This window comes from Mustela nivalis (assembly GCF_964662115.1).
Source record: "Mustela nivalis genome assembly, chromosome: 3".
Lineage (NCBI taxonomy): Eukaryota > Metazoa > Chordata > Mammalia > Carnivora > Mustelidae > Mustela > Mustela nivalis.
Window position 1 is genome coordinate 76,030,154 of NC_139022.1, and position 24,139 is coordinate 76,054,292.

General features: G+C 44.6%; 1 protein-coding gene across 1 annotated transcript in view; it reads right to left on the reverse strand.

Moving 5' to 3' along the window:
* Nucleotides 1–23,739, reverse strand: part of THBS4 (thrombospondin 4) — a 44,680-nt gene extending 20,941 nt beyond the window's left edge. Inside the window, exons 1-7 of the mRNA XM_082724289.1 lie at nucleotides 23,447–23,739; nucleotides 17,731–17,934; nucleotides 3,991–4,238; nucleotides 1,580–1,688; nucleotides 1,116–1,198; nucleotides 652–703; nucleotides 223–434 (exon numbers count right to left, since the gene is read on the reverse strand). Coding sequence (XP_082580415.1) covers nucleotides 223–434; nucleotides 652–703; nucleotides 1,116–1,198; nucleotides 1,580–1,688; nucleotides 3,991–4,238; nucleotides 17,731–17,934; nucleotides 23,447–23,534 — 996 coding nt within the window. The 5' untranslated portion in view covers nucleotides 23,535–23,739. The remainder of the gene's footprint in view (nucleotides 1–222; nucleotides 435–651; nucleotides 704–1,115; nucleotides 1,199–1,579; nucleotides 1,689–3,990; nucleotides 4,239–17,730; nucleotides 17,935–23,446) is intronic.
* Between the last annotated feature and the right edge of the window lie 400 nt (nucleotides 23,740–24,139).

Sequence of the window (24,139 nt, forward strand, 5' to 3'; positions counted from 1 at the left end):
GGAGACATGATCCATGCCGCCACCATGGTGCGTCACGCCTACTATGTCCCCCTGCTCGCGTTCGCTCGTGCTCTCTCAGGGTTCACAAGGGTGTAGTTGTTATGTCCCCTGGAGGACACCCCAAGTCCTCCACCTTGCTGGAGGACACCCCAGGACAGCCACCTGGCTGCAGGGTGTCCAAGACACTTAGGGAGCCCCCACCCCATCAAGGTGAACTGTTACCTCATCGATATCAGAACAGGTGACCCCGTTTCCTGTGTAGCCGTCAGGGCAGGGCCCACACTGGAAGCCGTCTCTGGTGTCCATACAGTGGACGCCGCGGAAACACGAGTTGGAGTCACAGCGACGCACGGGTGGTATCGGGGGTGTCGGGGGGGCGGGGGGCGCCGGGGGCATCAGTGTGTTTGGGGTTGGAGACTGAAAGCTGAGTGGACCTAGAGAAAAGCAATAATCCGTAAACCTACTGACCACCAGCAAAACACACACAGCTGATACAAAACAAAGTTTGGTTTCCCAACAAGCCCTCCCTTCCCTCCAACTTGGTGCCAACCATCCAGAAGCCACCGTCAGTGTCGCCTCACCCCAGGCCCTCCAACCATCCTCCCCTGCCCAAACAACTCCGAACAAAGCAGCTACTGGAACAGCACTTACCGCAAGCCTGGCACTCAGCGATAGTGTTCCGCAAAAATGAGGTTTCCTTGACCTTGAGAAACAGGGAAGGAAAAACAAGATGGAAAAGGAGATCTGAGATGTAATCTGGGAATGAAAGCATTCCCGGATAGCAATCTAGTAAACGCTTCTTAAAGGAGTGCTCAGGTACCCCTTGAGGGCTCCCTCTCTGCTCCAAGCCACTGTGTTTCTCACGTACTCGACCCCCATTTCCAGAGCCCTCCTAATAGACCTCCAGGGACCCCCATTTCCAGAGCCCTCCTAACAGACCTCCAGGGACCCCCATTTCCAGAGCCCTCCTAACAGACCTCCAGGGAGCTGGGTGCACGGGGCGCCTGAGGTCGGCCTCCCGCCCGCCTGCCCGCCTCTGCAGCCTCTGCAGCTCTGCTCGCTTGTACAATGAGCTGCTCCACCAGACCAGTGTTTTCTGATGTCCTTGCCATTACCTGCTGTCTCAGAAGATCCTTCACCTCTCCCAGTAGCTGGTTTAGCTGCATCATTTGCCCCAGGAACTGCCGATTAAAGTCTCCTGTAGCAACAGCAAAAAGCAAAGGGCCTTCAGCCGTGAGCAGACGCTCCTCCAGTGCCTTGAAAACCAGTAACTTCCCAGGGAACCATCACAACAAATACCTAACGTACAGGAATTTAACTTGGGTTTATTCATCTAATTCACCTAAAAAATGATACTGAGGCCACTGGCTGTTAGCCCAGATTCCTGAGCTATAAAAACAAAAGTGCAATGGACATATTTTCTTGTCCTGGACTTTGGCACAAGAGACTGATCTCTGTAGACACATCCTATTGGGGTTCTCTGCCGAAGTCCCCCTTTCAGGGGTGGGACCCAGGGCCCTCGGGGTCTGAGGCTTTATTTGGACCGATGGAGGTGTACCACCCGCCCCAGAGCCCACACCTGTGCTTGCCGTGGCCAGCGGCTCACTCTGCTGCAGGAAGCAGTCCTGCAGGCTGGCCACCTGGAACAGCGAGCCTCTCACCACCAGCTTCAGCTCTTCCAAGAAGTCCTGGAAGAAATCACATCCATACCACATGCTGCTGCCGCTGCTCCAAAGCTAATGTGCTCGCATACTCACACACTTTTCCTAACAGCCTAAGTAGCCCTCTATCCTTGGACTCTGACATCTTACATAATTCTGTGGGTTTGATTTTGTTCCTGAAACTGGCCAGCCCTATCCTCTTGACTGAAGCAAATATGGAAGGAGCCAACAGCCTAGGAACATGTGAGCCTCCAGCTTGGCCTGAGGGTGCATCAAGGTGGATCTGAGGCCAGGAAAGGCTTTGAGTTTCATGGTAAGCAAGTTATTTTGTGTCAGGAGCCTATTAAGAATTGTCTGGCCTTTATTTATGGAGCTTAGACCATAATAAAAAAGATACTGATCTCAATTTTAAACATGATTGTTTTTAGGATGTCTTAGCTCCAAGTTTTAGCGAAGTCCCCGATTGTCCCAGGCTAGGAGAATGAATAAGTGGTAAACTCTAGGGTTATTAGGTAGCTGGGATCGTATGTTTACATTTTGGGTTGATGTCAATCATTTATTGTTAGTCCCAAGGTCAATTTCCTTACTGCTTTATCTTGTAACTTTTAATCGGACCATTATATGTTCATAACAGAAAGAGTTTATGTGAATTGCCAATGTAAAGTCATCCCCTTTTAATTTAAAAATGAGGATGCTGAGGATTTTCAGAGTTCTACTTTTTAATTTAGCTGAGTTATGACGCGTACAACACGTGTTATATAATGGATATTGTTTTGGACATCAGGCTATGAGCTCTGTAGGGGCAGGGCCATGACTGTTTTGCCTCCTATGCTTTCCCTAATGCCTAGAATATACCTATTTGTTAATTCACTGAATAAATGAGGTGGCTGTGAAGATAGAGTGTGAGGGTCTCTGATCGTCTAAGGATTTAGAACTTTTGAAAAAATTCCAGTAGGTATAGTTTCTGTTGACCCTGTCATGGCTGACTCCTGGCTTTTGGAAATTGGCTTATTTGGTGGTAGACATGAATTTCTGAAAGGTCAGTGACACAATTTCTATCATTCTGATTATTTGGGCTACCCTAGGGATTCAGAAATAAAGTTCAGCATATCTCTCTCTTCACTATTCTTTTGTCTATGGAAATCTACGCTAAGTATGTAAACATCTTTCTCTCTTTTTCTGCAAAAACAAAACAAAATCTTTGAATTTTAGCTTTCTTGAAATTTCTGCTTGAAGATGCTTCCTATTTTCCAAGCACAAAATTCTAGTATCAGATTAATAGTTTTTACATTATTATATAAAACTTCTCAGCATTCCTAGTTGTAATGGATATTACTATTTATTCCCAGCCTCTTTGTACAAAGGGCTCAGAGCAGCTTGTAACTAAAGCACGTATAATAAAATAATAAAACATAAATGCAAAGTGCGGATTGAGGCACAGAAAATAACATTATGGGCCATAACAGATGAACACAGTTACTGATTTTGGCACTGACTTCCAAATCAGATAAAATTCAGGAACTATGACCAGTTATAGTTATAATTAATGGAAAGGACAAAGAATGCTAGTTCTTCATAGGAAACTATCTCCTAACACAAATTTTTTAAAAGAAATACATGCGGCAATTTTTACAGTAGGTGCCATGATATAATGAAAAATACCATCAACATGGCATAAAACAGACAACAGACGTGATGGAACTTTCAAGGCCTTGTGGAACTAAGTTGGCAATGAGGTCCCTTTTGTTAGGGATGCTCTAATAAGACCTTTGAAAAATATTGTTTCTAAGCTCTTGGCAGTTTCCAATCATTCTTTGTCACTTTTGTTAAAGTAATAAATACTATCATCATAGAAAGATTAAAATTATATCATCCTACTGCCCTAAGATTTTGTTTTTGTTTTTTGTTGTCTGAAATAATTTCCATGCCCAACATGGGGCTCGAACTCATGACCCTACGATCAAGAGTCACATGTTCTACCAACTGAGCCAGCCAGGCATCCCTTAAGATTGTTTTCTTTAATTTTTGCTAATCCTTTCCAACTTTGCAATTACGTCCAAAAGGTCTTTATTTAGCATCTAAAGCAGAAGTTTTCCATTTTAGCTTCCCATTAGAATCGGTATTTTTAAAAATACCTACACCCTGGCACCATTTCAATAGATTCTGATTCACTTGATCCTGAGGGTGGGCCCTCTAGCAAGAGTTTAAGTTCCCCAGGTGATTAGAATTATGCAGTCAGACCCACTCCTGACCTCGGCACATTCCTCTGCCCTCCCTGAGCCTGGGCAGCCCATCTTTCCAGGTTGGAGGATGGTTTGTGGGTTCCTACCTGTGCCTTCCTCTGGAAAGTCCTCAATTCAATGGACTCGGGACTCTGGGAGGGGCTGGAAAAGGCTCTGGGGAGATGGCGCACAGAATCCACTTGGGTGCAGTCCACATAGAGTTCTACAGAGCCAGCCCCTTGCTGCAAGTTGCTCAGTCTCAGGAGAACCCTGTGCCGCCTGCCATCCGCCAGCTGCAGGTTGTTGAAAACCACCAAATGAATCTTCCCGTCATTCTTCAGGTAACGGAGGATGGCTGGAAGCAAGCACATACCAGTCAATGATGAGATAAGGGGAGTGGGGCTGGGGGCGTGGGGCAGGTCTCTGCTGAGCCTCTAGGTCACAAGGCCCGGTTACGGAAAAGAATCCAAGGAAGCTGGAAGCAAAAATATTCAACATCTTAAGTGCCATCCATTGTTCTAGGCGCTGGTAAGCCACTCTGTTACTGAGGATGCTTTGTGCTCACGCGAAGACAGTATAGATGGTAAATCTGAAAACACGCTAGTTCAGACAGCAATTAGTACAATGAGCAAGCAGAATGCATTGAAAGTCAACTGAAATCCAAGTAAGCTCTTCAACGCATAAATTAATTGACCAAATATTTCCTGAGCACTACACTGGGGGGCTGGGCGCTGCCCTGAGCTGCTTTCAACATTTAATTTCTATTCATTGCAAACTAGCAAATTAGAATAACTCCAGATGACAAAAGTGAAGCTCAGGAAAGGGAAGGCACTTGCTCAAGGACGTCTTAAGTGGCAGGACCAGAATTTGAAACTGACTGTGGCTTATTCCATGACTAAAAGAAGGTGATGTATGGATAGGCCTGTGTAAGCATATACCGAATGGAGCAGAATCTGTCATACTGTCCCTCAACAACCCATCTTCAGTTTAACAACGCTCAGAGAACCGAAGATACCCATGGTCGCAAAAGGAGGACTAGAAGAGGATCCATCACCTCATTATCTCTTTGTTTTTGTTTTTTGTTTTTTTTTCTATGTAGGTAGCTATCTATTCACTTAGCTTATTAAGCTCAAGCATTTTCACTTTTTTTGTTAAATGAAAATTCAGACGTATTTTAGGATTCTGGTTTTCTGTTTGGTTTTACTCCATTATGGTCTTGAATTTGTTGAGCTCTGAGCTAAAAATCTATTCCTGGCTGCTGAGCCTTTGGGAGTAAAGCCCATTGGGTGAGGTTTGCTATAAAGACCAAAGTGAATTGCTTCCAAGGGCTTAGCGAGCCTACCAAGAACACCTCCAGATCCATTCAAAGGTACCGTTGCCAAACCCAAGTTCATTACCAGAAACAATCATTTCAGAAATATATAAGAAAAATTTGGCACAACACGTATGTATAAAAAGAGAGGGTGGGCTGGCTACTTAAATTATGATATAATCATGAAATGGAATACTACGGAATAGGTGCATGCTAAAAACCCAAAAATGTTTCCAGTGTTTTGCTGAGTGAAAAAAGGGTTGAGTCACCGTGTAATCTCATACAGAAAAAATATACAGAAAATTAGAAGGAAATATGTCAACATTAATGTGGTCATTGCTGGTTGCTTGGATGATGAATTTTTCCTCTCGCTCATCTTTATTGTCTAATTTTTGCACAAGAAACATGAATTACTTATACAATACACAAAAAAGAAGCAATGACTTACACACCTATACCCAGACTGTGTTTCCGTCAAGCTGTATGCTTTGTAGCAAGTAACTTGGACTATTTTCCCTCAGGTACCCTTTCTGTACCAACTTGGTGCTGCCTCATGGAGTCACCAGCCTGTTTATGTTGTGGTACTGCCAGAGAAAATAATCACTACTGTGAAACTTTTGAGTTTACTCGAAGACTTCCTCCAAATATATTACACTTTCTAGGTTGTTATTCCCACAAGACTAGGTCTGCTTTTCCATTTGACCATGGCTGGAGAGGGCCAGATGGCTTTAGGTTCTGTACTGTAGAGAGACGCCAGGAGGAGTAAGGAGGTCTTCTTTTCTGCTTATGTGGTCACCACAGCTTGCTTACTAAGAGAAAAGAATTTGTAAGACTTGGCAAGACAAGACTGGCTAGAAGGCCTTCGTAGGACGATAGTAGAGTACTATGTTTCCTGAAGTAAAGGACTGATAAGACATAAATCACTGTGGTATGAAAAGAACAGGAAGGAAGAAAAGAGGAGTAAAATTTCTTGAGATATTGTAAATACAGGATACCATAGAATTTTTACCCCTCTATTTAATATTGTTGAGAATTTAAATAGTAACTGCATAGCTGGAAACTGGAGGCCCATGTGGTACCCAAAAGGGGGAAAACTGACCAAAACATGTCTTTTTAAAGACTTTATTTATTTGAGAGAGAGAGAAGGGAGAGAGCAGAGGGAGAGGGACAAGCCGATGTGGGGCTTGATCCCACTACCCTGAGACCCCAAGACCACGACGTGAGCCAAAACCAAGAGTCAGACGCTTAACCGACTGAGCCACCCAGGTGTCCCACTAGTTCCACTTTTAAAACTCGTATTTCTTTACTATTTTGAATAGTTTTACAAGTACCCGGGGTTTTTACAGGCCTATGAAAATGCCACTGGGACCACCCAACTTCAATGAGGTCACAGACACGTAGAGTCAACACATCCTTATTCTCCTAGCAGCGACAATCCAGACTCCTCATATCTTTTTTATAAAGATTTTTATTTATTTGACAGAGAGAGAGATCACAAGTAGGTAGAGAGAGTGGGGTAAGCAGGCTCCCTGCTAAGCAGAGAGCCCGATGCGGGGCTCGATCCCAGGACCCTGAGATCATGACCAGAGCCGAAGGCAGAGGCTTAACCCACTGCACCACCCAGGCAACCCCAGACTCCAAATATTAACATGTTGGAGAGGATACCCCTAGTGGCTTAAAACAAACGGCCTTGGTTTTCTTCCCCAACCTGGTATTTCTGTGGAATTCAAAGGAAACATATTGTATGGGCATCTTGTCTGCTTTTTAGCCGGCCTTCCAGGGCATGTGGGCCATGATTTCTTTTCACAACTGGATCACTGAGTTTAATTTCATAAATAGTACCCAGCGGAATACTTTGCATGTAACAGGTGCCCACTGAACACTGTGCATGTGCATTTTCGATGAATAATGCAACGATGGCACTGAAAGCATTTCATATATAAATTAGAAAGTTTGGAGAGTGGCAATTCAACATCCATTGCAGGCAGCAAAACCTCCTGTCATGTTCATGCTGTCATTTAAGGGCATTCTACACTTCTGCCTTGCTCTGTGTTGCAATGCAATATTGAAATGACAAATTCCTTGTGCTCCTAGATCTTGTGACAATAGCAAGAAAAAGAAAAAAAAAAGGACAAGAAGAATTATGGAAACTTCCGTCTTCACGGTGTCTGTTCACAGAAAAATTATCAAGTGCGTTGACATTTGCCATTCTTCATATTTGATCCAGTCATTCGCATTCCTCTTATGGCTTCCATTTTTCATTTTTCTGTTTTATTGCAAACTCCTTACTTCAGTGCTTCAATACTTATTTTATCTTCAGAGGAGTAAGACTACCCCAGAGGGCAGACAGGCACCTGCTCAGGAAGCTCAATGTTTTCACATCAGTCATAGCAAGTCCAGAAACAGTTGAAAGCTCTGGCTCCAGGAGCCTGCAGCCTGCTGGGTAGAAGTGTCCCTGACCTTCTGCAGAGATAGCACCACTGGAACAACAGAGAACAGACATAGAGAACAGACATGGCTGCCTTCTTCTCTCTAGTCCCATTTCCCAGTGTTCACATAGCCCTAGCTTAGCCCAACACACATACACACACAGCGGACAGAGAGCAAAACAGAGGGGAAGTACTACAGCGCCAGGAACACAATCATTTCCTCCTCCAGCAGGAGTGCAGAGCCAGCCTCCTGAAGCTGGAAGCAGTGGTCTTCTGGGTCCTCCACACCTCTACCCATCACCACCTCTAGGAGAACTCCACTCGGGAAAACAGTCATTGGGCGCATCTTTGTTCCTTCAGCGGAGACTTGCTGAGTTCTCATACTCTCTCTTCACTCACTACTAGCTGAAATCAGCTTCTTGGGGCTCTCAACCTGGTTCTCTCAGGGCCAGTACAAAGACCCGTGCACATCTGATTATAACCCAAGGTTGCAGGGCTCCGTGTGGTGTCTCCCACCTCTATGCCCTTCTATCGCTGGATGTGACCCCAGATTCCTGACTCACCTTCCTACTGAAGTGTTCTTGTGGCAATTTTTCTGGATTGACAGCTTGAGCTCCTTTTAGGACTCTTCTGATCAAGTTAATTGCCTTCTCAAAGCCACACGCCACAAGCAAATAAAATCTTTTAATAGCTCTCTAGTGGTTCCTACGTCATACCTGAACTCCTCATCCCAGGACTAGCTGCAACCTCCCCCCTGGTTTCATTCCCCTCTGTGCTGCTGATGCCCACCGAGATGAACAACCCGTCTTACGTTTTCACCTCTCTCTAGCTTTCTCTGGCTTCCCTCGTCCTTCCCTCTCTGTGAAACGTTCTCTTCTCTATCCCTCTCTTTCCTGACCCATCACTGCTGCACAGCGGAAGCCCACATCCAGCTCCAATGCATCCTCCTCCCTGAAGTCTTCCTTCCTCCCCTCGCCTGGCAGTTGTTCTCATTCCTGTTCCCATAACACCTGCTCTGGGCTTTTCTAGCTCAACGTTCCCAGGATGCACAGTCTGGTCATGGCCCAGATTCCTGATAACTTATGTGACCCTGGGACTGTTCACTTTGATAAGGGTCTATTTCTTTTTCTTTCTTTTTTAAGATTTTATTTATTTATTTGACAGAAATCACAAGTAGGCAGAGAGGCAGGTGGAAGGGGGTAGGAGAGGGAAGCAGGCTCCCCGCCGAACAGAGAGCCCGATGCGGGGCTCCATCCCAGGACCCCAGGACCATGACCCAAGCCGAAGGCAGAGGCCCCAGCCCACTGAGCCACCCAGGTGCTCCAAGGGTCCATTTCTTAAACTATTAAATGGAGCTAATAATAACTGCTTTTCTGTCTCATTGTTTCAGTGGTAGCCAAACAAGAAAATGCAGAAACTATAAACTGCTACACAACGGTGGGTTGCGTTTATTTCTTATCTTCTCTATTAGAGCACTTGAGACTAGGATTCTATTTCTTATTAATTTTCTCATACATATACCATAGCATCTGACAACACTAAATACAACTATCAACTGAATGAAAAATAGATCAAACAGAGTACTCATGTATCCACTCTGATTTATTTTTTATTTTTTTTTACCCACAGTCTCTTCAACAATGTGGGGGAGGTAGGTTCTATTGGTTTCTTTTTGAAAATCCTTTCCTTCTAAACTTCGCGTCTTTGCACACTGGACAATTTGGGGTCTGATTTTATGGCTCTATTTCCAGGCCTGGATACCAGCCTGACACCAGAACCGCAGAGCCTAGCCTGATTAAAGACCATCTCCCGGCCTGGCAGGAGATGAAAGTGTAAACCCCAGCAATGAAGATTGGACATACTGTTTTCTTGGAAAAGAATTCTCAAAAGGTGCTGTTGAAAAAGTAGACTTGGTAGTCAAAAATATTATGATGGACTGAATGTCAAAGCAACGAAGGAGGAGGCCAGCTTTCAAGGACTGGAAATGATAATATTTGGTCTGCTTGGGGAAAAGAGTTCAGAGTGACCTGGCCTGCGGGCAGTGAGCGTGCAAAGGTAGTTTGGGGCTTTCTGCTTTGCTTGGCAAATGGCTTTGCTCTTTGGCACTTTTAAATATATGATGAAAGCCACTGCTGTCAACCTTTCCTCTTCTTTTTAAATAATTGTACATTAAAAAAAAGCCTTCTTGCCATTAATGTCTCTTGTGATGGATACTCTTGTTTGCCTTTGCTTATTTATCTTCATGCCCTATACACTGGGTCTTTGTAACTTCAGTGCTTTGGAAAGACATAAAAGGTAAATCATCAAATCGCGTTTCTTGAAAGTACTCTGGGTGACTCCGAGGTGTGATGGATGCAGTCTGGAGGTTCTGAAGTCTTCTTATAGCAGTTTGAACAAAGGTAAAGTACACAGAGTGTACCTACCTACCTACCTACACACACACTCTCTCTCTCTCACACACACACACACACACACATGCGCGCTCGCGTGCACACACACACGCCCTGTGCAAGGAAACCATCCAGGGAAAGGAAGCACAGTGAGGATATTAAACATCTGCAGAGGGCTTTATATTTTGAAAAGTTATGAGATTCATCATGTCCTCAGCTCTCTGGTGGACGACAAAGCTGTGACTGTGTACAAAATCCCAAGGTCAGTTTGCAGGAGAGAGTTGCCAAGCAATTCCTTAAGCGCCCATGGAACCTCTCTGGCCTTAGCAGAACCACAGAATATGAGGACTGTAAGTCATCTAGCTCAGCATCTCACTTCACAAATCCTTTCAATGAAAGGATAGCCTCTACCAGCACATTTTCAGGAACAAGGAACTAATTACTTTGCAGAGAAACCCATTTCACTTTCGGATCACTCGCCAAGATTTTCCAAATACAGGGCCAATATCCGTTCCCTCTGACTCCCACCACAATGTGGAGTCAGAGGGAACAGACAGTAACTATACTGTAATTATACTATAACTATACTGTAACTATACTCTTCAGAGCTATAGACAGATTGAGTCTTATCCTTCATCTAAACGCTATTCTTCAAATATCTGAAGACAACTTTCATCTCTCTCATGTCTTCTATCTGGTTCCTTCATTTCTCCAGATCCTTTAATATTTTTATTTGTGAGGTCATGAAAAAAAATGGGGTCTAGAAGACTACTGTTTTGGTGACGCTCCTTAAGGCAATTCTGGAGTTAAGAATGTCCCTGTGAAATGTGTCCAGGATGAGACAATATTCTAGATGTGGCCTGGACACTTAGCCACAAGGTGGGACTCCTTAGCTCCCTTAATCTGGCCACATAAATGCATTAATGAAGCCTAAAATTGAAGGAGATTTTTAAGAAACTGTTATATCGCTGTATCTTTGCATTCATTCATTCAGTGAACATTTCTAAACATCTGCTAAAGGTTAGGCTGTGTGCTCAACACTACTTGGTTTCTAATGTTGTTGACTGGAACTCCTTGGGTAGGTGTCTTATATCTTATACTTTGGCATTTTATTTTTCACTCCTAAATGATGGACTTACATTTATTCCCATTCAATTTCACCTGATTGTGGCATGTTTGTCGGAATGGTAGGGCCTTGTTAATCTTGATGATTGCCATCTAACATGTTCCACCGTCTTTTCCAGCTATGCTATGTACTGTTTGCAAACATGATAAAATACTCTTTATGTCTTCACCTAAGTCACTGATATGTTCAATGGTTCAATGCCCAAGATAGAGCCTTGTCAAAAACTCTAGATGCTTTGCTACAAAACAACTTACCAGTCCCTATGAGTACTATTTATCTAGCTCGTTCTTTTTTTATAGTATCCAGAAAGGTATAATGAATGACTTCATAAGATTCTTTTCTGATGCCAAGATAGGTCATGCTCACAGCATCTTTGTGATCTATCAGCTTAGAATCTTTACTTTTAAAAAAGTTCAGCATGCCTTTTAGCGAACCCATTTACCTTCAAATAATCCCAGCTTTCTTTCCCAGGTAATCCCCCAATACAAGGATAATAATATAACCCTCCAGGAGTTTGTCCTAAATTTCACTAAAATTCTTTCCATTTTCTGTACATGACCACTTTAAAATTGAGCTAATTCAAGGGTACCTCACAAGAGTACTGTGAAGATTAAAAAGAAAATGAGTGTTGAGCCTTCAGCACAGTCCTGGTACATTATAAGGGCTCCATAAATATTAATGTCTGACACACCTCATTATCCACCGTCTGTACTGGGTTCAGAATTCTAATTTTGAAACCCTTCTCTCTCTCATACTGTATTTCTCTCTAGCCCACAGGCTTCCCTGTGAACCATTAGTCTATTTGACACATCCTATCCTTAGGCTAAGGAGCTTGACTGTCTGCAGTCATTACTGCAAATTCTTGGGGTTCCCTTCCTTACCACAGCACCAAGTTGTTCCACTGTGGCAATCAAATTAAGACTAAAAAAGCAGTTCTTGTTTACTTTCTCTCTCTTTTTTTTTTTTTTAAAGGTTTTTATTTACTTGAGAGAGAACATATGCATGAGAGTGAGGGAGAAAAAGACACCCAACTGAGCAGGGAGCCCCATGCAAGACTTGATCCCAGGACCCTGGGATCATGACCTGAGCTAAAGGCAGTGGCTTAACCCACTGAGCCACCCAGGCATCCCTCGTTTGCTTTTTCTGAAAGGTGAAGGCCTTTTTAGGGCAAGTCAAGAGTTTGCCAAATCATCTTGAGAAGAGTTGTCGAAAAAGTAGAGATCTTTCTCTCTCCCTCTTTCTTTCTACCTACCTTATAGAAGCTTACGGAAGAACCTCAAATTTTTATTGGGCTTTGCAGTCTAAAAAAAATTATACTTTATATAATTCAGTTCTTGCAATCAACCTGTGAGGTAGCTATTATCACCCCCACTCTAGAGACAATAAACCAGGGCTAAGCAATTTAGAGACATATCCGTGGGGACACAGCTGTTAAAATTTTTAACTGTGACTCAAACTCAAAATACTAACTGGAAAGTTGCCCTATGCTAGATACAAGAAAAGCATCACCCAGATCTTCTGTCCAGCCAGGTGGTTTCTACAGAATGCTTATTTCTATCAAGATTCTACCACCTGTATTACTAACAACTGATAGATCATTTGTACCAGAAATACTGTATTTCCTTTAACCTCATCTAAATGTCTTCAAAATTCATTAATTCCTTAATGAATTTGAGCCAGACCTACTACATGCCAGACATTGTGCGCTTCTGGAATTTGCACAATACCTCATCTCCTGTCTTCTTCTTCTTTTTTTTTTTTTTTAAAGATTTTATTTATTTATTTGACAGAGAGAGATCACAAGTAGGCATAGAGGCAGGCAGAGAGAGAGAGAGAGGAGGAAGCAGGCTACCTGCTGAGCAGAGAGCCCGATACGGGACTCAATCCCAGGACCCTGAGATCATGACCAGAGCCAAAGGCAGTGGCTTAACCCACTGAGCCACCCAGGCGCCCCTCATCTCCTGTCTTCTTAAACAAGGCTACTCTTCTCAACCTCCATTTATTCTGTTCAGTTTGCCCATGAGCTACTCCTATCTACGATGCACTGTGCTAGGTGCTGTGACAGACACAGACATGAGCTAAGTAAGGGAGGCTCAGCGCCTGCTTTGACGGAGCTTACAACGTACTGGAGAGAAGACCTACAGGTAATTCAAGTACAAGGCAAGCTAAGGTTAGCACCTTCCACAGGACAAAGTTCTATGATAAAAGATGTCAGAAGGAATAGGAGATGGGTCTTGCATCTGTAGGATTCGGCAACTGAAGACAGTGCAGGAAATGCCCCAGTGGGGAGGGTAAATGGGTGGAGAAGGACAGACAGCGTGGGTAGGCCCAGGGAATGGAAACTAGTACACCCGGCTCAAGTGCAGCCTACATGCAGGGTTGGAAGGAGGGATACATTGGAAAGGTGGTTGGGGATCATGCAGCAGAAAATCGTGACTGCCCAGCAGCAAGGACATTTGTACCTTATTCAGTTTAGAATGGGAAGTCACTAAATGTCTCTGCTGTCAGGCATAATTTGTTCCAAGTTATGCTTATAAACAGTATTGAGGCAGCCATGGGAAGGAGGACTTTGAAGCGTGAGAGCAGAAGCAGAGAGCTCAGCAGCAAACCTGTGCTTCCCGGTCTTCATGGAATCCACTTTGGTTTACTATAGGAACACATCTAGGGCCCTAGACAATGACTGGGGCTCACCTTCTGGGAGGAGGATTCTCCCCCATCCCCCTCCAATTATGTCAGGCCCTCACCGATGAACACTTCAATGGGGAGTCACAACCACATGCCCCACCCTTTCCAGGAGCTAATGGCCCCAGTGAGTTCTCCTTGTTAGCATCAGAAAGGCTGCCTCTCCTTCCTAGAACCTTCAGATTCACCAGTGCTGGCAAATCTTTGTATTTTTCCCTATTGCTCCAGTGAAGCTTCTCCATGTTAAATTCTTCAACTCTCCAAACTCTGGTATAAATTGTTCTTTGTTTTCTGAGGATTTTGACTACTGGATTCTGTTAGAAAATGTTTATAAAAAAAATTCTAGGTGCCTAGTGGGTTAAAGCCTCTGCCTTCGGCTCAGGTCATGATCCCAGGGTCATGGGTTCGAGCCCTGCATTGGGCTCTCTGCTCAGTGGGGAGCCTGCTTCCTCCTCTCTCTCTCTCTCTCTCTCTCTGCCTGCCCCTCTGCTTACTTGTGATCTCTGTCAAATAAATAAAGTCTTTAAAAAAATAAAAAGAATTCTAAGGGAGGATGGGAATGAAGATGGCGGCCTTCGAGTCTCTGGTCCTGTAGGAGCTCCTAAGGAGCTCCTAAGCATAACATCAGAGAAAAGCCGGCAATCATTCCCACTTCCCTGGTCTCTGGCCCGCTGCACTCTTGAGCTCACTAGGCCTGTGACTGACCATTTCTATCTCTGGTACATGGCCCTGTTTGGAGTCTCCAAACTCAGCAGATTCCTGTAGTGTGTTTCCGCAAGGCTCATTGCAGAGGAGGAAGGAGGGGGTCTCCCCAGATCTGCCACTTGTGGGGTCCCTGCTTGAAGAGCATTGGCCTGACTGCCTCGGATTGTGGTTTAAGGTGATGAATATTTCCACTTGGATGTGTTTCTGGCATCTCACCATTAATTCTCAAGGGAGGACACTGCAGGGTCAGGGGAGCTAAGACGCCAGCATGGTAGGAGAACCCAAGTCTTGCTCCTCCCTTGAGCACAGCTGGATGACTATTGAATCGTTCTGAATACTCAAGCAATTACCCTGAGGACTGATAGAGCGAAGTACACGAAGAAGCTAAGAAGAGGCTACTTTGAGAAGAGTCTTTGTCCAGCACGGAGACCAACAAGGGGCTTGAACTCAGAACCTTCAGATCAAAACCTGAGCAGAGATGAAGAGTTGGATACTTAACTGTCTGAGCCACCCAGGTGCCCCAAGATTTTGTTTCTCATTAAAAAAGTTTGTTTTCTATGGGTGACTGGGTGGCTCAGTGGGTTAAGTCTCGGCCTTCAGCTCAGGTCATGATCTCAGGGTCCTGGGATCAGGCGGCATCGGGCTCTCTGCTCAGCAGGGAGCATGCTTCATCCTCTCCTTGCCTGCCTCTCTGCCTACTTGTGATCTCTGTCTGTGTGTCAAATAAATAAAATCTTTTGAAAAAAAGTATGTTTTCTAAATACGTGTTCAGGAAATGCTGTTCATTGTTTTATTTTATATATTAATAGTATCAGCATGAATATACTGATGATAATAAGTATCTAGTATATAATTGCTTATACACAATTCAGATCACTTGAATATTTGCATTATTACTGGAAATATTTCTACCCAACTGTTCTAATTTTCAATTATGATTATGGTTTGACTTATAGAAGCTATTATGCACTTATAAGCGACATTAAATTTGAATCCACTAAAACAGAAAAAAAAAAAAAAGAATTCTAAAAGCTATTTATCTTTTCCAAGGCTGGAAGGTAGAGATGTGTTCATCAACATGGGGATTAGCTGGTATTTACAGGCCAATCCTATAACTGATGGTTATCCAAAGGACACACCAACACCCTGACCCCTCCACTCCCATCTAGTGTTACCTCTGCCCATACAGAGCAAACAGAAACAGTCGGTTCCGGGAAGTTCCTGCCTTGCTTTTCCGTACAACAGATTCTTCCACAACAGGCTCACACATACTGGCCCATTTCGAAACCGAGAGGGTGATTCACTGAGGGTGAACAGCGAGATGCTGGGCTTTTCACTCTGCGGAGGGCCCTTTGGCCACTAAGCTGGGTGAACTAAACGAAAATCTTCCAATGCATCTAAATTACAGTTCTGTGAGAAGCTACTGACCCTTGGATAAAGAATGGTTTTTATAGACCACAAACAGAATAGCCTGTTAGTGGCACATGAGCAGTTCTTTCAGGGATGAGAGGCAAATGGGGCTGAGTCAAGGCAGAGAGAGAAGTGAAGTCACCTTCCACTGGGGCTACGGATGGGGCAAAGGGTGCAGGAGTGCTTAGAGCATCCCTGAGCCATATTCCCAGACTCCCTTCACTATTGGAGACCTCACCACAGCCCCTGAAGGAGCCTGAGCATTGAAGAGCATTGGCCTGACTGCCTTGGATCATGGTTTAAGCTGCCTTCAGCTCAGGTCATGATCTCAGGGTCCTGGGATCGGGCCGTATCGGGCTCTCTGCTCACCAGGGAGCCTGCTTCAACCTCTCTCTCTGCCTGCCTCTCTGCCTACTTGTGATCTCTGTCCGTGTATCAAATAAATAAAATCTTTTTTAAAAAGGTATGTTTTCTAAATATGTGTTCAGGAAATGCTGTCTGAGAAGACAGGATGGCATGAGGTACAGACGAAGCAGGAGCTGGAGTTGGGGAGGGGGAGAGGGAAGGGGGATGTTGGATTGACACACCAAGGGGTTAAAATCCCATTCCTTCTTGCTGTCAACTCTGGAGTCTCACGAAAGCTAAGAATGAGGAATTTCTTCCAGCTCCTAACACCTGAAAATGTGAGTGTTCAATCACAATTGGAATCTGATAGTCTGACGCAGCGCAAGTGAAGCCAGCTGGAATAAACATGAAATCTCGCCAGAAGCACCGGTCCTCCTTCCTTTCTTTTATTAAAAGCACGCGGCAGCAGGAACACGTATCTGTCACATTCCTCAATAAGCAGGAACAGGTGGTGTCCTCAGGGCACGGGTGGAGGGGAAAGAGATGAAAAAATAGTGACCTTTCTCTCTGCGAGCCACTTCTTAGTATTCATAGTAACTTATTCTGATAGTGGAACATCTGACAGCAAGCAACCAAACAGGTGTCAGACAGGTAGAAAGGAGAGCTGTTCATTCAGTGCCACTGACAGGTGTATTTTCCCCATCATGTCTAGGAGAGAGCTTGCAGAGCTGGGAGCGAGGTCTGCTAAGCCACATGCTCTCAAGGGAACAGAAGATTGGAGTGGGAGGCTGCTCTAGGCCGCAGGTTTGTGTCCCTCCCTCCCTCCCAATTTATGTGTTGAAGCCCCAACCTTCCATGTGGTGGTATTAGGAAGTGGGTCTTTGGGAAGTTACTAGGTTTAAATTAGGTCACGAGGGTGGGACCCTCAGGATGGCATTTGTATCCTTATAAGGAAAGGAAGCTCCCTCTCTCCACTCGCTTGCTCAGGGAGGAAAGGCCCTGTGAGGACAGAGCAGGAAGGTGACAGCACCCAGGCTTGCTCCAGAAACAAAATCTGCCAGCACCTTGATCTTGGACTTCTCGGACTCCGGTACTGTGAGAAATCAATGTCTGCTGTCTGAGCCATCCAGTCTATAATATTTACTCTAACATCCCGAACTAAGACAGTAGCCTAAAGGTCCTGGGTCCTGTTCCTTTCCAATCTGGATCCCGATCAACAGGTGGACGGGCATCTTGGCCCTAATCAATTCTTCATTCTCGTGCCATATATCAACTCGCCCTCCCCAAACAGGTCAATGTACAATAAGAAGAACTTGGTACTGAAAACTGAAATGAGTGACGGATGAAAATAAAATTGTAGGAGGGAAGCATCTTAAGGCAAGTCGACCCCAAATGCTGGAATAGGAAAAGATGATTCTTAAGAAAATGATCTCTGCCAACGTGCTTACCTTTGTTCAAGCGTCCCATCACGGTGAATTCCAAGTATTTGCTGTTGTCCGTTGAAGAGTAAAGGCCAAAGATGGTGGCTGAACTTTTCGTGTGCAGCTTGAAGGTGGCGATCACGTAGACCTCATTCAGGGTGGGGTCTGTCAGGATTGGCTGCAGAACAGCTGGGTTCAGCCTCTGGCTGGAGGATGGGAGGAGGTCAAAGACTGGGGAGAACAGGGAGAAGGGGATCATCAGTGGAAGAAGTTTCAGACAAATCGGCTTTTTTGAGGGGGCACGGTTTGACAGCAAGATCTAAGTAATGTCAACAAACACGGTTATTTTTTCACAGGGCTAACATCACCCATTCTTCCTTATCACTCTTATAGTGATTGGACATGTGAACCAGAAAAAGCACAACACAATTCTCCTCACTAGGAGACCAGGAGAAGACTAAATTTGCAAACTCTAAATTGCATTTGGCTGAAGAAGTGGCTCTGAAAATGCCCACTAGGAAAAGCTTACTACTGACTTAGAGAACAAAGGGGACAGGCGAGAACTCACAAATCACAGCTTCTCTTATGTCCCCAAGCAGTGGATGTCTGCCTTAGGGTCCCTCATGTACCTGGTATACCAGAGACAACTGTACTTTCCTGGGTAGTGATAAATAATACAGAGAATGCAGAAGAAAGCATGGCTGTGGTAGGACAGAGTCTGTCCACAAAATGACTTGCTGCCTCTGTTAAACCCAAGTGATTCCCTTTATGCATTTACAGTTCTCTATTATTTCCCTGTTAAAATTCCTGATGCAGGGGCACCTCGCTGGCCCAGTCAGTGAAGTACGCAACTCCTGATCTTGGCATTGTGAGTTCGAGCCCCACGCTGGGCATAGGGCTTACTTAAAAAAAAAAAAAAAAAAAAAAAAAAAAAAAAAAATCCTGACATAAAAACAAAACAATGGGGCTTCTCTTTCTTAACTGTAACCTGATAGAGGTGGTCTACAAAAACTAGAATCCAAACTTGTGTTTATATAAATTGCTTTTAAGACAGCAGTACTTTCAAGCTTTGTTGTATTTATGCAAATTCTAAGAGTATACATCTGGAGTTATTTTATTTTTTTAAGATTTCATTTATTTATTTGACGGAGATCACAAGCAGACAGAGAGGCAGGCAGAGAGAGAGGAGAAAGCAGGTTCCCTGTCGAGCAGAGAGCCGGATGCAGGGCTTGATCCCAGGACCCTGAGACGATGACCCAAGCTGAAGGCAGAGACCCAACCCACTGAGCCACCCAGGTGCCCCCAGAGTTATTTTAAAAGCAAAGGCCAAATGGGCAATACTACAAGTTACTTAGCATTTGTTGGTTTATACAAATATTATTTGAACAATTCCAAACCTGCAGGAACTTTAGCCTCTAACACTGTCTAATAATTTTTATTTTATGTTCCAAGATTCACTTTTTATGCACCACACCCAGTGCTCCATGCAAAACATGCCCTCCTTAGTACCTACCACCAGGCTTACATATCCCCCATGCCCCCCCAAAACCCCAGTTTGTTTCTCAGAGTTCACAGTCTCTCATGCTTCGTCTCCCCCTCTAATTTCCCCCAATTCACTTTTCCTATCCTCCTCCTAATGTCCTCCGTGTTATTCCTTATGTTCCAAAAGTGAAACCATGTGATAATGAACTCTCTCTGCTTGATTTATTTCACTCAGCATAATCTCCTCCAGTCCCGTCCATGTTGATATAAAAGTTGGGTATTCATCTTTTCCAATGGAGACATAATACTCCATTGTATACATGGAGCACATCTTCTTTATCCATTCGTCTGTTGAAGGGCATTTTGGCTCTTTCCACAGTTGTGGTCATTGCAGCTGTGAAGATTGGGGTACATATGGCCCTTTTCTTCGTTACATCTGTATTTGGGGGGTAAATACCCATACAATTGTCTAATAAAACTGACTAATAATTTTTAAATATTTTATTATCTATCTACCAGAGAGACCTCACAGACCTTTCCTCCCTGCTGGGGAAACAGCAGGCAGAGGGAGAAACAGACTCCCCAGTGAGCAAGGAGCCCCATGTGGGGCTCAATCCCAGGGACCTGAGACCATGACCCGAGCCCAAAGCAAACACTTAGCCAACTGAATTACACAGGCACCCCCACAAATAAAAAGATTTCAAAGACAGAACAACAGAATGCTAACCTGAATAGTAGCTTTCTTTGGATTGTATAAGTATACATTTATTTACTTTACTTTGGCTTACCCAATTTTTTATTTTTATTTTTACAATGAACAGGTGTTGGGTTTGTAGTAGAAAAAAATAAAAGTTATAAAACAGGCAAAAACCTAGCTACTCAAGAATGTTTACTCTTTAAAAGACAATCCGTCTTTATACTAGATCTGTATTGTTTCTTTTCTGTGTCCTTAGGGTCTTAGAAAATAATGAATTTGATCCAAGAAGTATTGGAAAGCAAAAGATCTATTATGTTCCTTCCAATACTCCACATTCTCCCAAAACTTGAACACTGCTGCCTACTGTACTCTAAAAGGGAAACAGATTTTTTTTTAAGATTTTTATTTATTTATTTGACAGATCAGAAGTAGTCAGAGAGGTAGGCAGAGAGAGAGAGGAGGAAGCAGGCTCCCCGCTGAGCAGAGAGCCCGAAGACGTGGGGCTCGATCCCAGGACCCTGAGACCACGACCCGAGGCGAAGGCAGAGGCTTTAACCCACTGAGCCACCCAGGTGCCCCGGGAAACAGAATTTTTTAATTTCCAAAGAACTGGAAGCTTTACATTTCCACCAGGGCAGTGAGGACAAAGAGACAGTATGTCTAGAAATTCCATTCAGGAGAAGGAATTTGCAGATGTGAGTTTAAGGCATGTGAATTGCATTCAAAACTAAATTCTTCCTATCCCTGATTCTTGATCTATGATTATGTTCATAATTTAGCTCAAGCTAAATTTACTCTATTTCGATCTGCAAGGTTCATCTAATCCATTGGCTGCTCTCTCTAGAGACAGAGTTGGGATTAGTCAGTAACGAGTTTGGAAAGTGTTTTGAAAAGGAAATGAGACACAACAATTTTCTATTAATGTTATTACATTTTAGTAATAGTGCCAGGATCTAAGCAACCTTCTAGTGTTAGAGGTGAAATTACTACTACCAATCAGCCCAGCCACCGCGGTATGAAAATTGAATACATACTAATAAGACGAGCAAGGCAGCTCAGAGGAGAAAGGATATAAACAAATTATTCACTTGAGCTGATGATTATAAGACTAATTAACTCAATAAAAGAATGTATCAGAAACTTGACTTAATCTGATAATCTCCAGCAACTAAATTAACTGGGTAATTTAGGTAGTATAGCCTGATTACAAGTCCCATTAAACGGGCATCTCTAAGCAGCAGCAAAATCCCTACCATAGCACGCCATGAAGTTGTGTCTTCAAACGTCAAGAATTCATATAACACAAAATATTATAGACATAAATTCAAAACTGCCAGATAATGTCTTCAACCAGAAAACTTCTGAATTGCATTAAAAAGCTTCCTTTCTAACATCAAAAAGCAAAGGCAACAAAAGCAACAATAACTAAGTGGGACTACATCAAAAAAAGCTTCAGACAGCAGAAGAAACCTGGGACATAATGAAAAGATAACATACAAATGAGAGAAAATACTTACAAATCCTATGCGATACGTGACTAATATCCAAAATATATAAAGAAATGATACAACTCAATAGTAAAAAACCAAACAATCTGATTTTCAAGTGGGCAGAAGACCTGAACAGACATTTATCCAAAGAAAACCTACAGGTGGCCAACAGGCACAAGAGAATGTGTTCGACATCAGACATCAGTAATTATCATGGAAATGCAAATTAAAACCACAATGAGTAATCACCACACACCTGTTAGAAAGGCTATTATCAAAGAGAAACAACAAATGTGAATGAGAATGTGGAACAAAGGGACTTCTTGTGCACTGTTGGTGGGAATGTAAATTGGTGCAGCCACTATGGAAAACATTATGGAGGATCCTCAAAAAACTAAAGATAGAACTACATACAATCCAGCAATTCCACTGATGGGTATTTATTTAAAAAAAAAAAAAAACCAAAATGAAACCCAAACCCCAAAAACACTAATTCAAAAAGATATACGCAGGTTCAAGTTCACTGTAGCATTATTTACAACCGCCAAGAGATGGAAACAACCCAAGTGCCCATTAACAATGAACGAATAAATATCATTTAGCCATAAAAAGGAATGAAATCTCACCATTTGTGACAACATGGATGGACCCTGAGAGCATTATGCTAAGTGAAATAAGCGAGACACACAAAGACAAATACTTTACTTCAGAAGTGGAATCGTCAACAACAACCCAAGCTCATAGATAGAGAACAGATTGGGATGGGGCCAATGGGTGAAAGGCGTCAAAAGGAACGAAACTGCAGTTATAAAATAACTCACAGGGATTTAAAGTGCAGCATGATAACTAGAATCGATACTATGATATTGTCTATTTGGAAGTTGCTGAGAGAGAAGACCTCAAAAGTTCTCATTGCAAGAAAATGATTTTTTGTAATCCTGTATGGTGACAGATGTTAACTTGATTTATGGTGGTGATCATTTCACAGTGTATACAACTGCGGAATCATTGTTCACCTTCCTAGAAGAGCGGTCACAATGATGATAAATTACAGCATTTCAAATAGTTCAAGGCAAACTAAACGCAGAACATTACCCCCTGAAACCACTATTTGGTTGCCCGGTCGAAAAATCAAAAGAGGTCATTTGGGGGAAATGCAAAGTTTAGAAGTGGGGGCGACTGCAATGGGAGGGAAAGGAATTTGAGAATTCCCTCACAGGCATTTGTGAGGAGTAACAACGTTTACTTGGACCTGTGTGACTCTTCCAGCTTTATTTCATTAGTGAGAACACATCAACAGGTGAAGGTCATTACTGAGTGCCTAGTTAGAGTGCTCAGATCTTTTCTCACTTAAATAATTTCTTCCTTTTGGCCTTTACAAAAAAAAAAAAAAAATCAGTTTAAGCTTAAGTGCTTCTGCCCAACAGTTATCGTCACCCCAATCTCAATAAGGGGTTTGAAGATTATTCAGGTGTCTTTTTGGGGGTATTTTCCGATTCATTATAACAGAAACACCGACCTCTCAGTCCTTCCTGCTCTATTTATCTCAGGAATCAGATCACGCCAACTCCCAAAGGAGGCTTTGGGGTCCAAACAAACAGCGAGTGGTGGGGCAAACAGAACTACGATGTGCCCTTCTGGGGGATGACCCTCAGACTTTCTGGGGGGAAGATTATTCCCGCGTAGGAGAATTTAGGGGGCCAAGGGCGAGAGGATGGTCTGCCAGAGAGAGCCCCAGGGGACAGAACCTGGATTTCACCCCACTCCAGACAGGACCCGTTAGAGGTCTAAAGCACGGCGGTAAACTCGGAAATGAACCCACAGACTGAAAAGTTTCGCATCCCCTAAGCTGTCGTTTAGGGAATTGGTCTCACCGCTGCATAATAGACTCAGAAGATGTTGTACTGTAATCACCGCGTCCAGTTACAAAATGCTGTGACTCGGGCCCCAGAGGGACAGTGAGGTGCCAGGGGCCGAGCAGCGCGCACGGAGTTGGTTCCTCCTGCCGTTCAAGCGGAACGCGAAGGAGGGACCCGGGGACGGTCGCCCCCCGCCCCGGCGCGAGCCCACTTACCCTGGGGGGTGGCCTGGGCGCCGGCCCCCAGCCGCGGCGGCAGAGCCAGGTGCAGCAGGAGGAAGGCGGCTGCGAGCGGGGCCAGCATGTTGGCTCTTCCTGCAGCCGCGGGCGGTCGCGGGCGAAGGCAACTCAGCCGCGCCTCGCTGTCCCCTGCGGGGTACGTTCTCCGTCCAGCCCCGCGGGCGGCGCAGGTGGAGGGAGCGCGAGGCGTGTGCGGGGCGCGGCGTCCCGGGCTGCCGTCGGGGGCGATGCTAGCGTCCGGACGCCGCGCCGAGCTGAGTGCGCTCGCGGCTCTGCTGAGCGGCGGCCGCCCGGCTCTTTATGGTCTGGCCGGCCGGGGCCGGGGGAGGGCCGAGGCCGGGGCGGCCCCCTTGGCGGGGAAGCCGGCTTGCCGGGAAGAGAGGGGGCGGCCGGAGCGGGGAGCGTGGGCGGCGGGGGGAAAGGCCCGGGTGCCGGGTGGGGAAGCCGACCCGGCCGAGCGGAACCTGGTCTGGGCGCAGTCAGCGGCCGCTGCCCGGCGAGGCGCTTTGGAGGAGCGGGAAGCCGAGGCTGCGATAGGCGCACAGGACGGGCTAGAGATGGAGAGGAAGAGGGGAGCGAAAGGGGAACAAAGTGACCCTGGCCCGCTAGCGTTAGGCACCGTCAGTCCCGCCACCTCCTCTACTCCTTTTGTTTTCTAAAAGGAGCAGA